The 16,967-nt window shown below is 39.8% G+C and overlaps 1 protein-coding gene across 1 annotated transcript in view; it reads right to left on the bottom strand.

Annotated features, from left to right (window-relative positions):
* The window catches only part of Utrn (utrophin), a 522,813-nt gene that overhangs the window by 143,962 nt on the left and 361,884 nt on the right, over positions 1-16,967 (bottom strand). The window contains exons 52-53 of the mRNA XM_023712207.1: positions 15,906-16,078; positions 3,952-4,108 (exon numbers count right to left, since the gene is read on the bottom strand). Of these exons, the coding sequence (XP_023567975.1) occupies positions 3,952-4,108; positions 15,906-16,078 (330 nt within the window). The remainder of the gene's footprint in view (positions 1-3,951; positions 4,109-15,905; positions 16,079-16,967) is intronic.

Below are 16,967 nucleotides of genomic sequence, written 5' to 3'. Positions count from 1 at the left end.
AATAAATAAATAAGCAAATGAATAAAGAAAGTATTGTTTTGGTGAGGAGTCTCTACCTGGTTTGGGGGGGAAGGGGAAAGAGGAGGGGGGTCTTCTCCTAATCACCTCCTGAGAGCCCTACTCTTATGACCGTACCTAAACCTACCTCTCCACTAAAGGAGATATTAATGCCATCATATTGGGGCTTAGGGCTTCCACATAGAATTTTTTGTTGTTAAGAAGAGGAACACAATTTAGTTATCACCAACTGTGATCCCCCCACCGTTATGCTGAGTCATATGTTATCTCTGTTTTCTTCTTATAAACAATATCCATAATTTGTTTGACATAAAAATTTTCTTCACAGGGCCAGGGAGATAGCTCAGTAGAATAAACACCTGCCTGGCAAGCACAGGGTTCTGAGATCAATCCCTGGTACTGAAAGAAAAAAAAAAAAAGTCCTCATAGTGGAAATGGATTGTTGATATTCTTATGTATATTTGCTCTACCTTAAATCTAAGTATGTTGTGCTCTAAACTAAAAACCTCTCTTGCTGCAGTCAAAAAAGAAAAAAGAAAAAAAAAGGTTTGCTGCTTGATGGCCACCAGAGCACAGACCCACTGGCTGAAGAACACGCCCGTGGTAATGGATATGGCTGTGCCTACTACGAATCTTTATCATTCAGTATGCCAAGTATCGTAACAGACACACTTAATGCACTTGTGTGAAATAAAGAAATGTTCTCTGAATTTCTTTTGGAGCAAAATTAATATAAGACCTAGTCTTTTTTTCAGGAAAATACAGTGCAGATAAATATGGCTTACAGCCTTCGCCTTCCCAAGATAAACTTTTTTCTTTTATTAATAGCAAGATTCTGCCTCTATACCCTTTAACTTATACTATATAAATTCCTAAAAATATTGCTGTTTTGATAGGAATAGTTAATGTTTGATTGTTCGGTCAATTTTACATATCTGCATCTAGTCACCTGAGCAACTACTTTGAAAATAGCAATATGTAATACAACAACCATTATTAATTTCCTATCATCTTGTTTTGAAATTCTGATTGATTTCTATTGCTTTTGTGTTGTTTTGTTTTTGATCTTTTCTTTTTAAAATAAAATTTTTAAAAATATTGCTGTTGGAGCCAGGGAGATGGCTCAGTAGAATAAGCACTTGCCTGGCAAGCACAAGGGCCTGAGTTCAATCCCCGGTTCCACCAAACAATAAATAAATAAATAATATAAATATTGCTGTTTCAATGGCTTCATTCAACTCCTTCAGGAATCTAAGATATCTCTCAGTCAGTCATGGCACTAAAAGAGTATCGACAAATAATGAAATTAGAGAAAAATGCAAAACTCAGAGCTGAGGCACCTACAATTTAAATGTATGATAATTACATTAAATGTATGAGAAAACACAAGACCTAGTTTGCAGAATAGTGAACTGCCATTATTTAGCATTTGCTGGGCACATTGTGCTCTGTAGTTTGAATATACTGGCGGGAAGAAACTCAGGACTGGAAGCCTCAGCCACATTCCCCAAGGCCTCTCCCCCAGAACCAGGGAGTGGAGAAAGTGCAACTGAAAGAGACAGACGCAAGCGCCTGCGCTATGCACCCAAAAGAAGATGCCCCATAATACAGGACGAAACTGTGGTATTTAAGAGTCCCCAGAAGCTGAAGCAACTTGGATACATAAACTGCCACACGTGTGTGTGTGTGTGTGTGTGTGTGTGTGTGTGTGTGTGTGACATTCGGATGTCTATCTATAATTGCTTTATTCAAGTTCTTCACATGACACTTTGAGTTCCTTGACACCGGTTGAGTCTAAAGACCTAGATAGATAGATAGATAGATAGATAGATAGATAGATAGATAGATAGATAGATCTATATCTGTATATACAAAACAGTTAGCATAGATATACAGCTACTTTCTCTTAGTTCAATGAGAAGAAAGTTTTGAACTAATAGTGTTTAGACAAGATATCATGTCTGCACCTCGTACTATGAATAACTACTATGAAGACAACTTAGGCAATGTACTAATTTGTGTAACTCTACTATTAACCTTTTTTAAAACTGTCTCACTGCTATTTCTTTCTCAATAAAATTAATATAAAAAAGAAATTAAATTTAAAAAATAAAATAAATAAAGACCTTTAGACTTTTCAATTATGGCTAGTTATGCTCAGTAAGAAAGATCAATAAGGGGCTGGAGAGATGGTTCAGTAAGATAAGCACTTCCCTGGCAAGAGCAAGGACCTGAGTTCAATCCCCAGTTCTGCCAAAAAAAAAAGATATGATCTATGACAATTATAATTTAAAACACTGAAAATATGGAAAGACTGCTGTTAAAGAATACACATAAAATAATATAGCTCTTTTAAACAGTGTCATCTACATTATTTCATGATTTTCAGAACCATTCTGTGTAGGCAGATTGATTTATCTGCTATGCCTAAGATGCTTACTTGTGAATTCATATGCTGGAATCCTGATGCCAAGCAACAGCTCTAGGAAGTGCACTGGTTGATGCATTGTATCAACTTGAGGAGTTTGGAAGCTTAAATAAGTGACTCTGCAGAGAGCCAGGATTCTTAGTTTGCAGACATCCTCATCCTGTGCAAGAGGAAGGCCTGGACATTGCGTGAGTGCTACACCCCAGCCCAGGGGAGCTTGTTTATACATAAGGACGAGAGAGGGGCTGGCTAGAGGCCACAACTGCTGTCCTTCCCTTTCCTCTTGCTGTTTTCTGCTGCCATGAACTGCTGCTCTCTGCCCTGTGCCACTCTGCCTGGGAGCCAGCCAGGTACAGATTGAAACCTCCACAAACTGTGAGCTGAATAAAGCTTTCCTTCCTTCATTTTGGGTGCCAGACATTTTGTCCCAGAAAAGTAACTGAGACAAGAAGGGTCTTCGAGGGGTGACCACATCATGAAGGCAGAATCTTCAAGGAAGAGTTAGCTCCTGTCATGGTTTGGGTTTGAAACAGCTTGGTTGTTTGTGGGCTCCTGGGCAGTGACTGCATAACTAGCGCTCTAACTTTCGCAGGTGGGATGAAGCCACTGATGAGATCAGCATTTGATGGCACGATTGGGAGCTGCCTCTTCCACTACCATACCCTTAGGAGAGTCACCATTCTCATCTGCGCCCTAAGATCCCCAGGGCACCCTACGCCTCCAGTCACACACAAATCACAGCAGACCAGTGTCTCTCACAGGCAGAGGGGCTCATGAACGTGTGTGTGTGTGTGTGTGTGTGTGTGTGTGTGTGTGTGTGTGTGAATGTTGACAGCATGGGCTGGTGTATAGGTGGGAATTCTGATCACTCACCTTGACTATTCCACTAATTTCAAATTTGCATAGCCAACCTTCTAGTAATGAACACAACTGAAGCTTAAAGATAAACTACACTCAAACGGTAATTTTAAAAACCTAGTCGCAAGGGATCAAAATAAAATAAATTCAAGGACATACTATTAGAGCACCTGATTAAACAGATGACATCCTCCTTTAGAAGAAGCAGGTGCTAGTGTTTGTCATTTTCGATGGGAATAGAATTCTGACATTACATTAAAATATGTGGATTTAAAATAAACTTGTATTGCATGTGACTATCAAAAAATACAAGAAAAACATGATCTTTACTTGTGAGAAAACAGGAGACATCATAAATAAATTACTGAAAAGTAGACAGGACAAAGGATTTTTAAAAATGCAAGGATCTAGTGATGTGTCTGTGAAGTCAAAGTACAAATCTAAGCAAAATAAAAGTATAATTTAAAGAAAGGTGTAAGTTCAGAAAAATAAAACATGGGATGATTTAAGTAACATCATCTTCACTTGTTTTAACACTTAAATCCCTCCTACTTATGACCAGTCTTTTTTCTACTTTCATTTAGGAGAGAGAGCGAGAGACAGACTGAGAGAGAGAGAATGGCACACAGCCCAGTGGATGGACTTACTTTACAGTGGTCGTGTTGGAGCTGGAGGGCAGGAACATCCCCACCGATCGGCATTTGCTTTTTCAGCTCTTCGTCCTTCACGTTCAGCCACTTGATCAATTCTTCTAAAGATGCCAGTAACCTGTTCCACTTCTCAGCACTGGCCTCCAAATGGGCCCTGTAGAGCAAGCACACGGCCAGTCAGAAGGCTGCACCGCACTTCCAGGGCTCTACAGCTCCCTCCAGCCCAGAGGCATCATGCAGCTAAGTGACGCTCACATCCCAAAGCAGACTAACTCTAAAATAAAACGTCCTGAGAGAAATAGTCATAATGAATGAGCCATAAGATTTAGAGTATGCTGGGGATCTTCTAAGTGCAAACCTCTCTACATCCCTAAGGCATAAACGTAGGCTTTCAAGAGAGATGTCTGAGACATGATGTAAAATTACAAAGCAACTTCTGGCAGCATGTGAATGACAGATAGATAGATAGATAGATAGATAGATAGATAGATAGGCAGACAGACAGACAGACAGATAGATTAATCTCCAAGGAGCTTTTTCTTCTCATTCAATCTACAAATGGAAAGAAAGAATCAGAGAAGCAATAAGAGAAACTACATGCACAAAAGTGCTTAAAAAGAAACACACCCGATGTGGGTAAAACCGAGGGCTTAATTTTTATGTATTTTCTATCAACAGATATCCAGTGACAAACAACTGTGTACAGAGGAAACAGCTAGACCAGAACTACTGGCTCAGTACTTTATCCAGTGCTTTCACAGGCAAGTCTTTGTTTCAGTAACACTCTGCTTTAGCACAGAAATGTAGCTTCAGAGTTGTCTGGTTAGGAACTTCATCATCAAGGAACATGTTTTTAAAACTTCATTTTATGTAGTTAAGATTCCAGTAAGAAGAAAAGCACTCGGATGCAAAGTACAGTATAATCAGAGCACAGATTTCTCTTTGCTTTTTTAGGGTCCTGGAGAAATCCCATTTACTCAGACTCAAGTCCACAAGGGCAGGATTTGAATCCTTTCAGCATGGAAAAGCTCCTGAAAGCACAGAATTGGGCTCTGCTGAAGGACACATCACCCCTAGTGGGCGTGGACTTTCCTTGACTGTCCACGCTCTTTCAGGTTGAGAGGTGAGGCTGAGAGACAAGGACACAGCCTCGCTACACAATAGTCTGCAGAAGAGAAAGACTTAGGAAGGACAAAGGATTTATTTGGGGCAAACTCAGTTACAAGAAACCTGCACAGGGGCTGGAGAGATGGCTCAGTGGTCTAAAGCACCTACTTGGAACAAGCTTGGCAAAGCACAGGGACCACGGTTCGATCCCCCAGCACCACATGCCAGCCAGCCCCGCCCCCTGGTGGGCTGAGCTGGCCCCACACACACACACACACACACACACACTAAATAAATGTTAAAAAAAAAAATAAAAAATAAGAAACCTGCACAGATCATACTTCACACCTTCTAAAAATCACTCTCATGTTGACATGGCCATTACGATCCCTACTTCCATAAAGTGGTTCCTTTACAAGTGGCACAGGAACAACCGAACAGACACAGCCACAGCCACTACTATCTGCAGATCTCGCCGTACAGCAATTTCCTTGTTCAAATATGATTTACTTGACATCTGTCTCAAAATTCATAGCTCCATTCATAGTTAACTCAAATGGATGTTTATTCATTTATCACATTAGGTGCTGTTCCCATCAATTGATACTCAACAAGATGGTATTTTATTAAAAAGATCATGATTCGGGGCTGGTGAGATGGCTCAGTGGTCTAAAGCACCTACTTAGAACAAGCTCAGCAAAGCACAGGGACCACGGTTCGATCCCCCAGCACCACATGCCAGCCAGCCCCGCCCCTGGTGGGCTGAGCTGGCCACACACACACACACACATTAAAAAATAAATAAATAAATAAATAAAAAGATCATGATTCTTTTTCACAACAACTAGAAATCTCTATTCTCTGGTTCAGACCTAATTTAAAACCTAATAACTATAGTCCATTAAAAAACTGAAGTTCTCCCTTAAAATACCATGAGCCAGTATTCTCCTACAGTTACATGTAAAAGGCCAATTGTCTTATAATCTATTGCAGCTCCGCTGCAAACTATTTAATATGCGATAAAATATTCAGACTCAAAAATTCTGTCTTCATCCAAAGTGCTGCTGTGCTACAGTTTGGGTCCTAAATGTCCCCCCAGAGAAGCACACACTGAAGGCGCTTCAGTCCATTTCGCTGCTATAGGTGCGCCATGCCTATGGGGAGTGAGTTAAGTCACTGGGGACGCACTTGAGAGCAACCCTGGGCCTCACATTTTTCCTTTCCGCCTCTCTCTTTTCTTCCCAGCCGCCCTCAGATTAGCAGCTTCCTCCATGAGGCTCACCTCACCACTGTGTATTTGAACACCATGAGTCCAAAAGCAACAAGGCCGAGAAACCATGGACTAAACCCTCTGAAACCACCCTTCTTTCTCTTCTGTCAAAGTTGATTTTCATCCAGGCATGGGGACAAATGCCAGTCATCCCAGCATCCTGGGAAGCTGAGGCAGGAGGATCATAAACACAAGCCTGGCTGGGGTAATTTAGCGATTTAGTGAGACTCTTTCAATAAAAAAGTACTAGAAGTATAACTCAGAGCACAGGCCTGGGTTCACGCTCCAGTGCTGTCCCCAGAACATTGATTTTTCTCAGCTATTTCATCACAGCGATGGAGTGCTTGCACTGTATAATTTTTTAAATTTTTAAATTTTTTAAAATTTAAAGAAAATCTGAATGCAAGGGCTGGTCAAATAGCTCAGTGGATTAAAGCGCCTGCAAGCAGGCACAGGGGCTGGGGATTTGATCCCAGGGCCTACCAGGCTGGCACTGCCTCCAGGGCACATTGAGACTGAGTGTGGTGGTGTGTGCCTGTAATCCCAACTCTTGGGAGACTGTAAACAGGCGAATCACCATGAGTCCGATCTAGTAGTGAGACCCTGAATACCCTGTAGACCCTTCCCTAAAATAAAAATTTTTTAAAAAATCAATGCAGAAGTTTGAAGTATTTTAGATTATCTGAGAATTATATGATAGAAAATGTATTTTATTTTCCTGTGTTTACTGTTGTTTGTTCCACAGGTGCTGCGATCGACCTCAATTTATAACATTGTGCCTTAACAGAGGCCTGATTCTGATTGAACTCTAGTTTCTTTTTGTTCCTATTGATTAATTTTAGTCCAAATATGTAATTACCTTTCCCCGATAAACAATAATTTCACCCGTCACAGAGCAAAACTCAGTAATTCCAATTATATTAATTGAAAACTCTCTGTAGTCATAAGCCAGGCTGCAGTTCATCCATTTAACTGAGCCGCTGCAATTTCTTTCCAATATTTTTGAGGTACAACACACAGGTGGAGACAAGAGGCCCTCAGTTGGGGAAGAACCACTTGATGTCTTCATGTGCAAATAACCAATGCCTGCTCCCTGACCTCTATTTCAGACTGGATCCTGCATCTTCCAAATCTGAAGTTTCACTCATTAATCAATAACCAAGCCTCACATTATATTCCTGTGCAGTCAGCTGTACACCTGTATTGAAGAGCACTCAAACACCTTTGCCAGTGTGATTAACTCTTTGGACGGCATAGAAATAATAAAATTGATCGCCGAACCTTACCACATTCACCACCTGAAGGACTATCTATAAAAATGAAGGCAGTATTTTTGATTAAAAGAGATGCTGAAGTGGCTTTGAAATTAGAAAAGGTTGGAATATGCATGGCTTTGCATCTTTACATTCCCATAATAAAAAGCAAGCTCATCTGGCAGAGTCGCTGCCTGGCAGAGCTGCCTGCTTCTTCTCCAACAGACACCCCTCTGAATTCAGCGGATTGCTACCATATGCTCCTGTGAATGCTCCTGCAGTAGCCCTCAGTGTTCCGGACTCATTTTCATTCTTTCATCTTGAAAGATGAAAGCCTTTTTCCTGGGCAGTAGGTTGAATTTTTTGTAAAGAAACAAATTTAACTTGTATTTGGCTTAGTTGTACTTTTTCTCAGTGTTACTATAAACATTTTAAAAATCAAATCTCCCAAGACCACAAGTCATGTCATGTTTTTGGAATCTTCATCTAAAACACTGGTTTATCTAATTATGTATCCACGGGCTCTTGTGCCCTGATCCCAACTTCTAAACTGTCTCAATTCATTCTTTGGGTGCTTCATGTGTACAAAGCAATACATTAACCAACCTACAATGATGTCTCCTACAGAAGATCTCTCACATGCTACCTTCCTTGAAACATTGTCATTTTTACAATAATTTAAACTGCATAGGAATTCAAACACGTAGAACACAAAAACTTGCCAGAAGACAAAGATCCCTAAAGATGGTATTTCGTTATTTATATATAGTAGAAAAGTACCTATGGTGGAAACTAATTTATCTGTTTTAAATTTCCAAGTCTCTCTTTTCATAGAAATATATATCTTCAAACAATTTATCACCACTTCTGTGTGAAGATATGAAAGAAAATAGTGTAAATCAAGAGAGGCACTTGTTAAAATGGTTTTTCATTTATTCAATACAAATATATGTAGTGAGGCCCTATAGACCCTGTGCTAAATACATAAAAATCAATCAATAAGTAAATAAATAGAAAAAAATACAAATATACATATGAAACACCTACTCCATTGTCAGGTTCCCACTGGAGGGGAAACCAAAAGTTATACAGTGAACAGTTCTTGAGCCAAAGTAGAAAGTCAAGTAAAGCAAAGGTACCTAAGACAGGAAACCTGACCATAATTCTATGGGGAACTATGGTATAGAGCACGTGGGAACATCTCGAGGAACACAGTGAGAATTTGGAATCCAACCCAAGTCTAAACCCTACTGCTATAAGGCTTTCACCATATCAGTATTTAAGAGGACTGACAGAAACTGGCCTGACAGATCTCCAGTCAAGTAAGAACACATTTGGAAAGGAGGTCTAACAAAGACTTAGTGGCCCAAATTCAAAGAGGACAAAGATATACTACTCCCTATCATAGAAGGTAATAAATTTGGCATTGTTCTACAAATGTAATTCCTTTTTAATTTGCAGTAAAACCCATAAATAATAAACAGTATGATAATGAAAAATACCTTATTTAGTGCATGAATAACAGGTAACATTTAAAGAGGATTTTTCTTGCTTTCAGGAGGGAATTAAAAACTACAAGAAAAAAAGGTCACGTCTCCAGAAAGTAAGACCATGCCGAAAACAACCCTAAATTTATGCTTCTCACAGAGCAATCAGCAGCAACACATAGTTATTTAAATTTGGCTTGATTGCAATTAATAAAATTGGAAATTCAGTTCATCAGTTTTTACTAACCATACTATACGTGCTTGGTATGCCACACGTGGCTGGGGGTACTTTATGACCAGAGCGGTATAGATAATACATTTTCACCATGACAGGAAGTTTGCTTGGAAAGTGATGCTCCGGGCAAAAATGAGAAGAAAATAATAGAATCTTCCTCTATTAGATTTGGCACAAGGAGATTTTTAGTAGTTTTATAATATGATTAACAAAATAAGTTCCTAAGGCTAAAAGTGGTGAGAATGACATTGTAAAATGTGGTGGTAAATGATGTAGATGGAAACGATGATGTGAAAGATGAATTTTCTCTAAGGGCTTTTAAAATGGTGCCTTGCATTTTTAAGAGGATCATAAAAGAACAGGAAGATAGAATTTTACCTTTGAACTCTGTTTTCATTAGATTTGACAACTTCATTGGCCTTTGAAACCATATGTTAATAAGGATCTGTATTAAATATCACTAAACGGATAAGTGGGTATTTAATTAATATAATCTTACACTAAATAAATTTAACATAAAAATTTAAGCCATGTCATTCACGGCACTGAATATATTTGGAAATGTCCAATTCATGTTTCCCAATGAGGATAAAATATTATCAAAATTGCTAAGAGCACATTTTTTAACTGAAGTTTCCAATCTTTAGCTCACTCCTCTTGTTCTGATGCAAGCGAAATACCAAATAGTACGTGTTGTTTTCAGCTGCTAAATACCACTTGGCACATTGGAGCTCAGTGTTTAAAAGGCTTAATCATTCATGGTCATCCAGAAAAACTATAAAATCTTACTTCAGATACTGAGCCCCACATTAGCACATTGTCTCGATGACCGCACACCCCATAGGAGACAAGAGGGTAATGCACTTAGGGCAGGCTGGGCACGTAAGTGTTCTTACTATGATCTTTGGCAGATATCCTCTTTCCTAACAGTGACAGTAAATTGCACCAAATGTTCTTTGCCATGACTATATCTGCTTCAACACATTCAAAACACAAGTAGAAACACAAAACCCAAGAAAATTACATCCTCCAAAAAGCAGAAAGGCACCAGTCAGATGACCTCATCCTCAGATGAAAATGAAGTAAGGCCTTCCTCCGAAGAGAGGAAGGTTTGGGGCTAAAATGGAATCATAATCCTTTAAAATAGGGGTGTGGTGAATATGATATAAAAGTCACTTGGGGCTAGGGAGATAGCTCAGTGGTCTAAGCACCTGCCTGGCAAAAACAAGGACCCAGGTTCGATCCTTGATACCACATGCCTGGCCAGCCCCAACTAGCCAGCCACTAATACTGGGCATGGTGGTGCACGCTTGTAATCCCAGCGCTAGGGAGGCTGAGAGAGGAGGATCATTACAAGTCCAAGTTGTGTAGTGAGACCCTGTGCCAAATACACAAAATAAAGGGAAAGTCACTTGGAAGCAGCATCCCAACCATAAGTAGCAAGTGTCCAATTACAGTAGAAGAAACATTATTCTGCATTTGCTACTACAGTACCTGGAAGCCCAAGATTAATCACAGGGAAAGGGGATGAGAAGTAAACCATCAGTGTCAGAGGATGAGAAGTAAACCAAACACAAGAGAAGAGACTAAGGTCTTGGCTTTACTAAGATGCCTTACAATGAGCTCCAAGCTGGGAACAAGGTGCTGGTAGAGTCTGAAACGAGCAAACATTTAAACAACTAGAGAGTAGCAGGTTCAGGAAGATAAGGAAAAATTAAAACAAGACTAAGGATTGCACAATAGAAAATACTGGAAGATGTACATTTGTAAACATTCTACAGGTAGTTGGAGTACAGTCTATTATGTATATACTGGATTAAGTTATAAAGTCAGATAAGAGTAGGCTGACAGTCCAGAGATACAACAAGCAAGTCAAGAAAGAGCCCAGAACCTTAATAGGAAGGACAGTGGTTTCACTGGTGTTGCGTACACGAATCTGATTTGATGCACCGAAAGGTGCATGTTCAGACCGGGTGAACAGAGCCCAGTGAAACGTGTTCTTAGTCTCTAGGAGGGTGACCATGTCAGAGGACCAAGCTCACAAGGGATGCTGCCCAAGTCTAGGGATGACTGAGTCTCTGGAACTTCGAGACAATGGCCATTACATGCAAAATAAAAAGAAACTCGGGAAATAGAATACAAAAAGTTGACAGTCCGAGCATTGCCAACAAGCATGACAGCTAAAGAAAGGGATGATGAACGGAAAATGAAAAGGGTATTCAGGTCAAGACACACCTAGCACCTCCTACACATTAGCAGGAAGCAGGAATATGAGAAGCACCCACTGGAGAGGCTGCCAATGTCCCTCTTATCTCTGGGTGACAGGACTCTTGTTTCAACCACAGCACCTTCCGGCGCCAGTTTGTGGCTGGCATTCTCTTGCTTGGTGGCCATAGCAGTGCCCATTCAGAGCACGCCCATTGGCCTCCAGGTGAGGGAAGCGGTGACATTATCCACTATTAAGGAGTCTTGCAGGCAATTACAGAAAAAGCAACCTTATTAATTATAAAAGAAAGTGGGACGAGGGTTTACAGAAATATTAGAGACACAAGAAAATTTGAACATAATAGAACCTCAACACTCTTCTCTGGGGGAATCCCTCTTGGGAAGCACAGCTGACCAGAGACTGCTGGGAATTCTGTGCCATTTTGAGGTTAGGTTTAGTGAACAGCCCCACTGAGCTCATACTGAACACTATGTCCTCCAGCAGGCCTCTGGCGGGATTTCCTAGGCGTTCCAGTTCTGGCGATGCTGAGCACATTTCTGTTTTATACCTGTTCAGACTCCTGCCAGGAAAAAAAGGGCACAACTGACTGGGGATCCTCCCTGAACATCCCAACATTACAGAATAAGATTTTTAAAAAAGAAAAAAAAGCAAAGCAAAAATGGGCAGGAGTAGGATGAGTTTCTGTCTTTAAATTAGTTAAGTGCCAAACAAAGTGGCAATCCGTGAGACTAATAACAGCGACCGACAAGGGTGCACTTAGCATGCACCACGGCTAGAGGTACTTTCTATAAGATCACTGTGCCTGCCCTAGAGGGAGGGTGTTCTTAATTCACATACGAGGAAGTGGAGGCGCATGCGGGTGCAGTGATCACCCAGAGAGGCAGCCACCTGCTAAGGGGCAGAGCCACGGTTGACAGCGGTCAGCCTCGCTCTTGACTGCACCACAACTACACTGCACAATCTCTTTCCACCCCTGCCTCCCCCAGACAAGCCTGTGGGTTGAACCCAGGGCCTTCGCACTGAGCTACACTCCCAGCTCTTTTTTAAATTTTAAGACAGGAACTTGCTAAATTGCCCAGCCTGCCTAGAATTCACAATCCTCCCACCTCAGCCTCCCAAGTAGCTAGGATTAGAGGCAGATGCTAGCATGCCTGCCTCTGGCAAAACCCCTTTCAATTCCTCTGGATTCTATAATCCTGATCCATCCTCCTTCCAGCAGCTGACACTGCAACACACTTCCTTCCCACTGAACTTCTTCCTCCCTTGGCTCTTGAAAATGTCTTCTCTCGTGGTTCTCTTTGCTCTTCGAGGACAACCACTCTCAGTTTCCTGCACTGGCCCCCACCATCGTTCACCTATTCCCTATGCATGAAGGTCTCTCCAGCATCTGGGCTTCGCCTTCTCATGTTTCACCCCCTTGAATGGTTAATTCCTGCTTAATGCCAACCATCCCAACCAACATCTGTCTTTTGAAAAGCACACATCCCTCCAAGGGCTACTTCCACCTGCTCCTGGACATCGCATCAGCACCTCCACAAGGCAAAATGAGCTCATGCAATCTCTCTTCCTTTTCTTAGAAGATGAAAGGATCAGTGAGCAGGTCCTTCTGGCTTCAGAAGTAGGTTCATGCAATGCATATCCCATGGTCATTAGACAGATCTTCCCAAAGCACAAACAGAACTGTTGCCCCAACAATTCCAAATTCCATGAGCAGTGCAACAGAGTGCAGTAGGCACAGGGCTCCATGATTTGTATCCTGCCTCTCTCTTCACCTCTGTGTTAGCTATAGCCTCTTCCTACCACACCACCAGCAAGTCTATTTTCAGCAACAATAAACCTGCAAAATTTTATGAAAACTGTTACTACTATAAGTTTCTTGCACAGGTGCCCTTCCGCATTCTGACTCAGTCTGAAGAAAAGCTCTACACCTTCCAAGGCTCTGCTTAGGAATCACCTCTTTTATGAGGGCTCTAACTATCATCAGAAGTAAAAGTTACCACCCTCTCCTGGGGGCTCTATCTTCACTTGAACTGGTCTGTGAGCCTTTAGGAGCATGGACCCTTTCTTATTTGTAAATAGAAATGCCTTAAATATAGAACTAAGCTTCTGTTAAATGCTTGAAGGACCATGTAAATCTCCTATGACAGGTTATAAGGTGATTGTTTTGACGCATTATTACATTTTACCAGAATGTATGATGTGTCTTTGTGCAGAAGTCTATGGATATAAGCACCTTCTCTTTCTTTTAAAAATACTATTAACTTGCTTGCTAAATCTTATTCCAACTGTAATACATGAACTCTTTTGTTTCCGATTAGAAAAACAAAAGTGTGATTTTACAGACACAGGGAAAAGCTCCCAAGAAAGCCCAATACTTTTTTTTCTGTAGCTGCCCACTTGGAATGATCTGTTTCACACGGGCTGTTATAAAATCCTCCTGCCTGAAGAAGTCATCCTCTAAGCGCTTGATATTCCAGGACCTTGGATGTAATCTTCGCCAGAGCCAGTCCTATGGCTTTTAGTTCATTAGCTTAGATTTCTGTTTCACTAAATCCTTAATGAGTGCTCTTCACTGTGCTATTAACATTTTTGTTTATATTTATGAGGAACAGAAAGTTGCAATGAGATCTTGCCAGTTGAAAATTAAAGTCTTACTCAAGTATAGTTTCTCAGTGTACAATGTCCTCTAATTATTTTCTTATTTAAAAAGGACAGTTGGCTGATGCTGACATCATTTGCAGTGGAATCTCTGGACAAATGAGTCCTGGCCGCGGCACATTACCCCATTCTTTGTGTATAAGAAGCACTAAAAATTTACCTCTATGAGCCCCCAAAGAACAAAAGTATTTCAGGACTTCTTATCAAAAAGAAAATTTTAAAGAAATTCAAATGTAATAAATAACCACTGAAGATTACTACTCTCTGTGAAGTTATTGGATGAAATCTCAAAATAGGTGAAACAGACACCTGTACAAAATTTGTGTCTTAGAAGATGAAGTAGACATGACAGAGAATGGAAGATTAGCAGGCAGACTCTACTGAGATTAAGGTCCCATCAAATCAGTCCATCCAATTTTTCCAATAGTCACGTGGGTTAAATATGCATATTCTGGTATTTTGAAGTCTAAGTTACTAAGTAACTTGCCTAAAACTAGAGAATCAATAGCAAAGTCAAAGAATCAAACTCAAGATCATCTATTATTAGGGCTGTGGATGTGCTTCACCACACAATGACACTGCAGGAGAAACTGACCCGTCACTCGCAGTTGACATTCTTTTTGAATTTTTGCTCAATGATATGTTCTGCATGTTTGCTCAATGATATGTTTAGAGGTCAGTATCCTCTAAACTTATACTTAGTTAGAAACTGTACTGTTAAAAAATGTCCTTGATCCCTAGTAACGCTAAGCATTCTATCATGCTGGATAATTTTTTAAGATCTTTTCCTAGTCAGGTTCTGGTTCTTTTCCTAAGTCAGATTCTGGTACCTTAGAACCAGAACATATCATTGAGCAAAAATTATTATTATTAAATAATAATTTAATATTATTCTTTCTAAATTCAGATATGCATCATCAATTTTTCATTTTAGTGTCAATAAGAAATTTTTATTCTCTTTAAGTATATCTTTAAGTTGAAAAAAAACACAATGTGATGAACCAAGAACATGTCCAAAGGGCTGGGAATGTGGCTCAGGGGTAGAGCTCTTGCTTTGCAAGGCCCTTGGTTCAATCCTCAACACACACACACACACACACACACACACACACACACACGCAAATTCCTTATATTCATTAAATTTCTGGTTTCTTCACATAAGATAAGATCTTTACAATCCATCTTACTAGGATTTTCCAAGTACAGTCCTGTGTCACTTAAGGGTACATCCTGAGAGACATATCATGAAGCATTTTTCTCATTGTGCAAACACCACAGAATAGACTCACACAAACTAAGTGGCTATGACGTCACTAGGCAATGTGCTTCTGTGGGGCCGCTCACCATATATGCACTTGGTGACTGATGGAAATTTTGTCATGCAGCGTATGAATGTACTAATTAGTGGCAAGAAATCAAGACACTAGCAGATGTTGGTAGCATTATGAGGAGTACTACAGAGTTTAAAGTACGATATCTGTGACACAGTTTAAAATATAGTATCTGTGAATGGTCAGCAACAAGAGGCAGAGAACCCTGGACACAAATGGGGCTAAAAATACAATCAAGAGAATAGAGTTTGCATTTAAATCTTAGATATTTTGAAGAAGCAGCACTGGTGGGGCACTGTGCTTTCCCTTTCTCTTTGCCTTTTGCAGTGCTCAGGACACTTTGCTGCCCCGTACTGTCTCGGTCAGGTGTTACCCGTGCTGACCTGATGCTGGCAGACTTCGCCTTCAGATCGTTCCACCTCTGGTTCATGTCATCCAGCCGGTGCTGAAGCATCGTAGCCTCCTCCGAGTTCCCCAGCGCCTTCACCATCTTCTGCCTGTTTCCATCAATGCTTTTAAATATGTCATTATGGGCATCAATTTCCGCCTGGATGTCCTGACGAGAAAAACAAGGGACAGTGCGAACGTGAGGATTAGCGCCCACGTAACTTGTGGTTTCTACAGAAAGCTTTATGTATGTTTATATTTGCAGATAAGTTGCTTTAGAGCAAAATGATTCATACTGAATTAGATGATAACAACTGAGCGTCTCTGTAATTCTCACACTGAAAATAAGTCTTTAAATCTTCCATACACCCATTTCCCACATTTTAAAAACAATATATTGTAATCTAAATTTCATGCACCATTAAGTTAAATGTCAGTATTTCAGAGTCAATGAGCAATTTTTGAATTTTTATATAACTGTCATTGCTCAGGCTTTGAATTTTACTTATTATTTAAATAGATTATTTCCCCTCTGTTACACATGGGTAAAACTTTGCTAAAAATCTGAAGTTCACATAGGTCACTTTAAGGAAGCATTTGGCAGTTAACAAAAATAATTATGAAATTATTATAAAAATAATCTGTCCTAAGAATGTTACATAATGGAAATATTTAACACATTGAATAATATTCAGTTTTAAAACAGAATTCCGAACTTATACATAACTTCATTTTTATGGTAGATTTTTAAATTATCATATGTAGTTCACAGAACTGAAAAGTTATACACTAAAAGATTTCAAAACAGACAAAAAATAAAACTAGTGTAATCTCTGAAGTTTATTGATAATTTTAGTTTTCTTTGTTATACAGAGTTCAAACGTTTCTATAAAAAATAAGATTTCTTTTTGATATTAGACAAAACAATCATTTTACTCTTATAGGAGTATATATAATCAAATTTATATAAATATAAAATATACAAATATATAATATAATCTATAATTATATATATATATATAAATTTGACAATCACTTTTCCATCCTGAATTGAATGG

The sequence above is a fragment of the Octodon degus genome, unplaced genomic scaffold, assembly GCF_000260255.1.
Source record: "Octodon degus isolate 3935 unplaced genomic scaffold, OctDeg1.0 scaffold00024, whole genome shotgun sequence".
NCBI classification, from domain to species: Eukaryota; Metazoa; Chordata; class Mammalia; order Rodentia; family Octodontidae; genus Octodon; species Octodon degus.
This window is presented reverse-complemented; position numbering and strand designations above follow the sequence as displayed.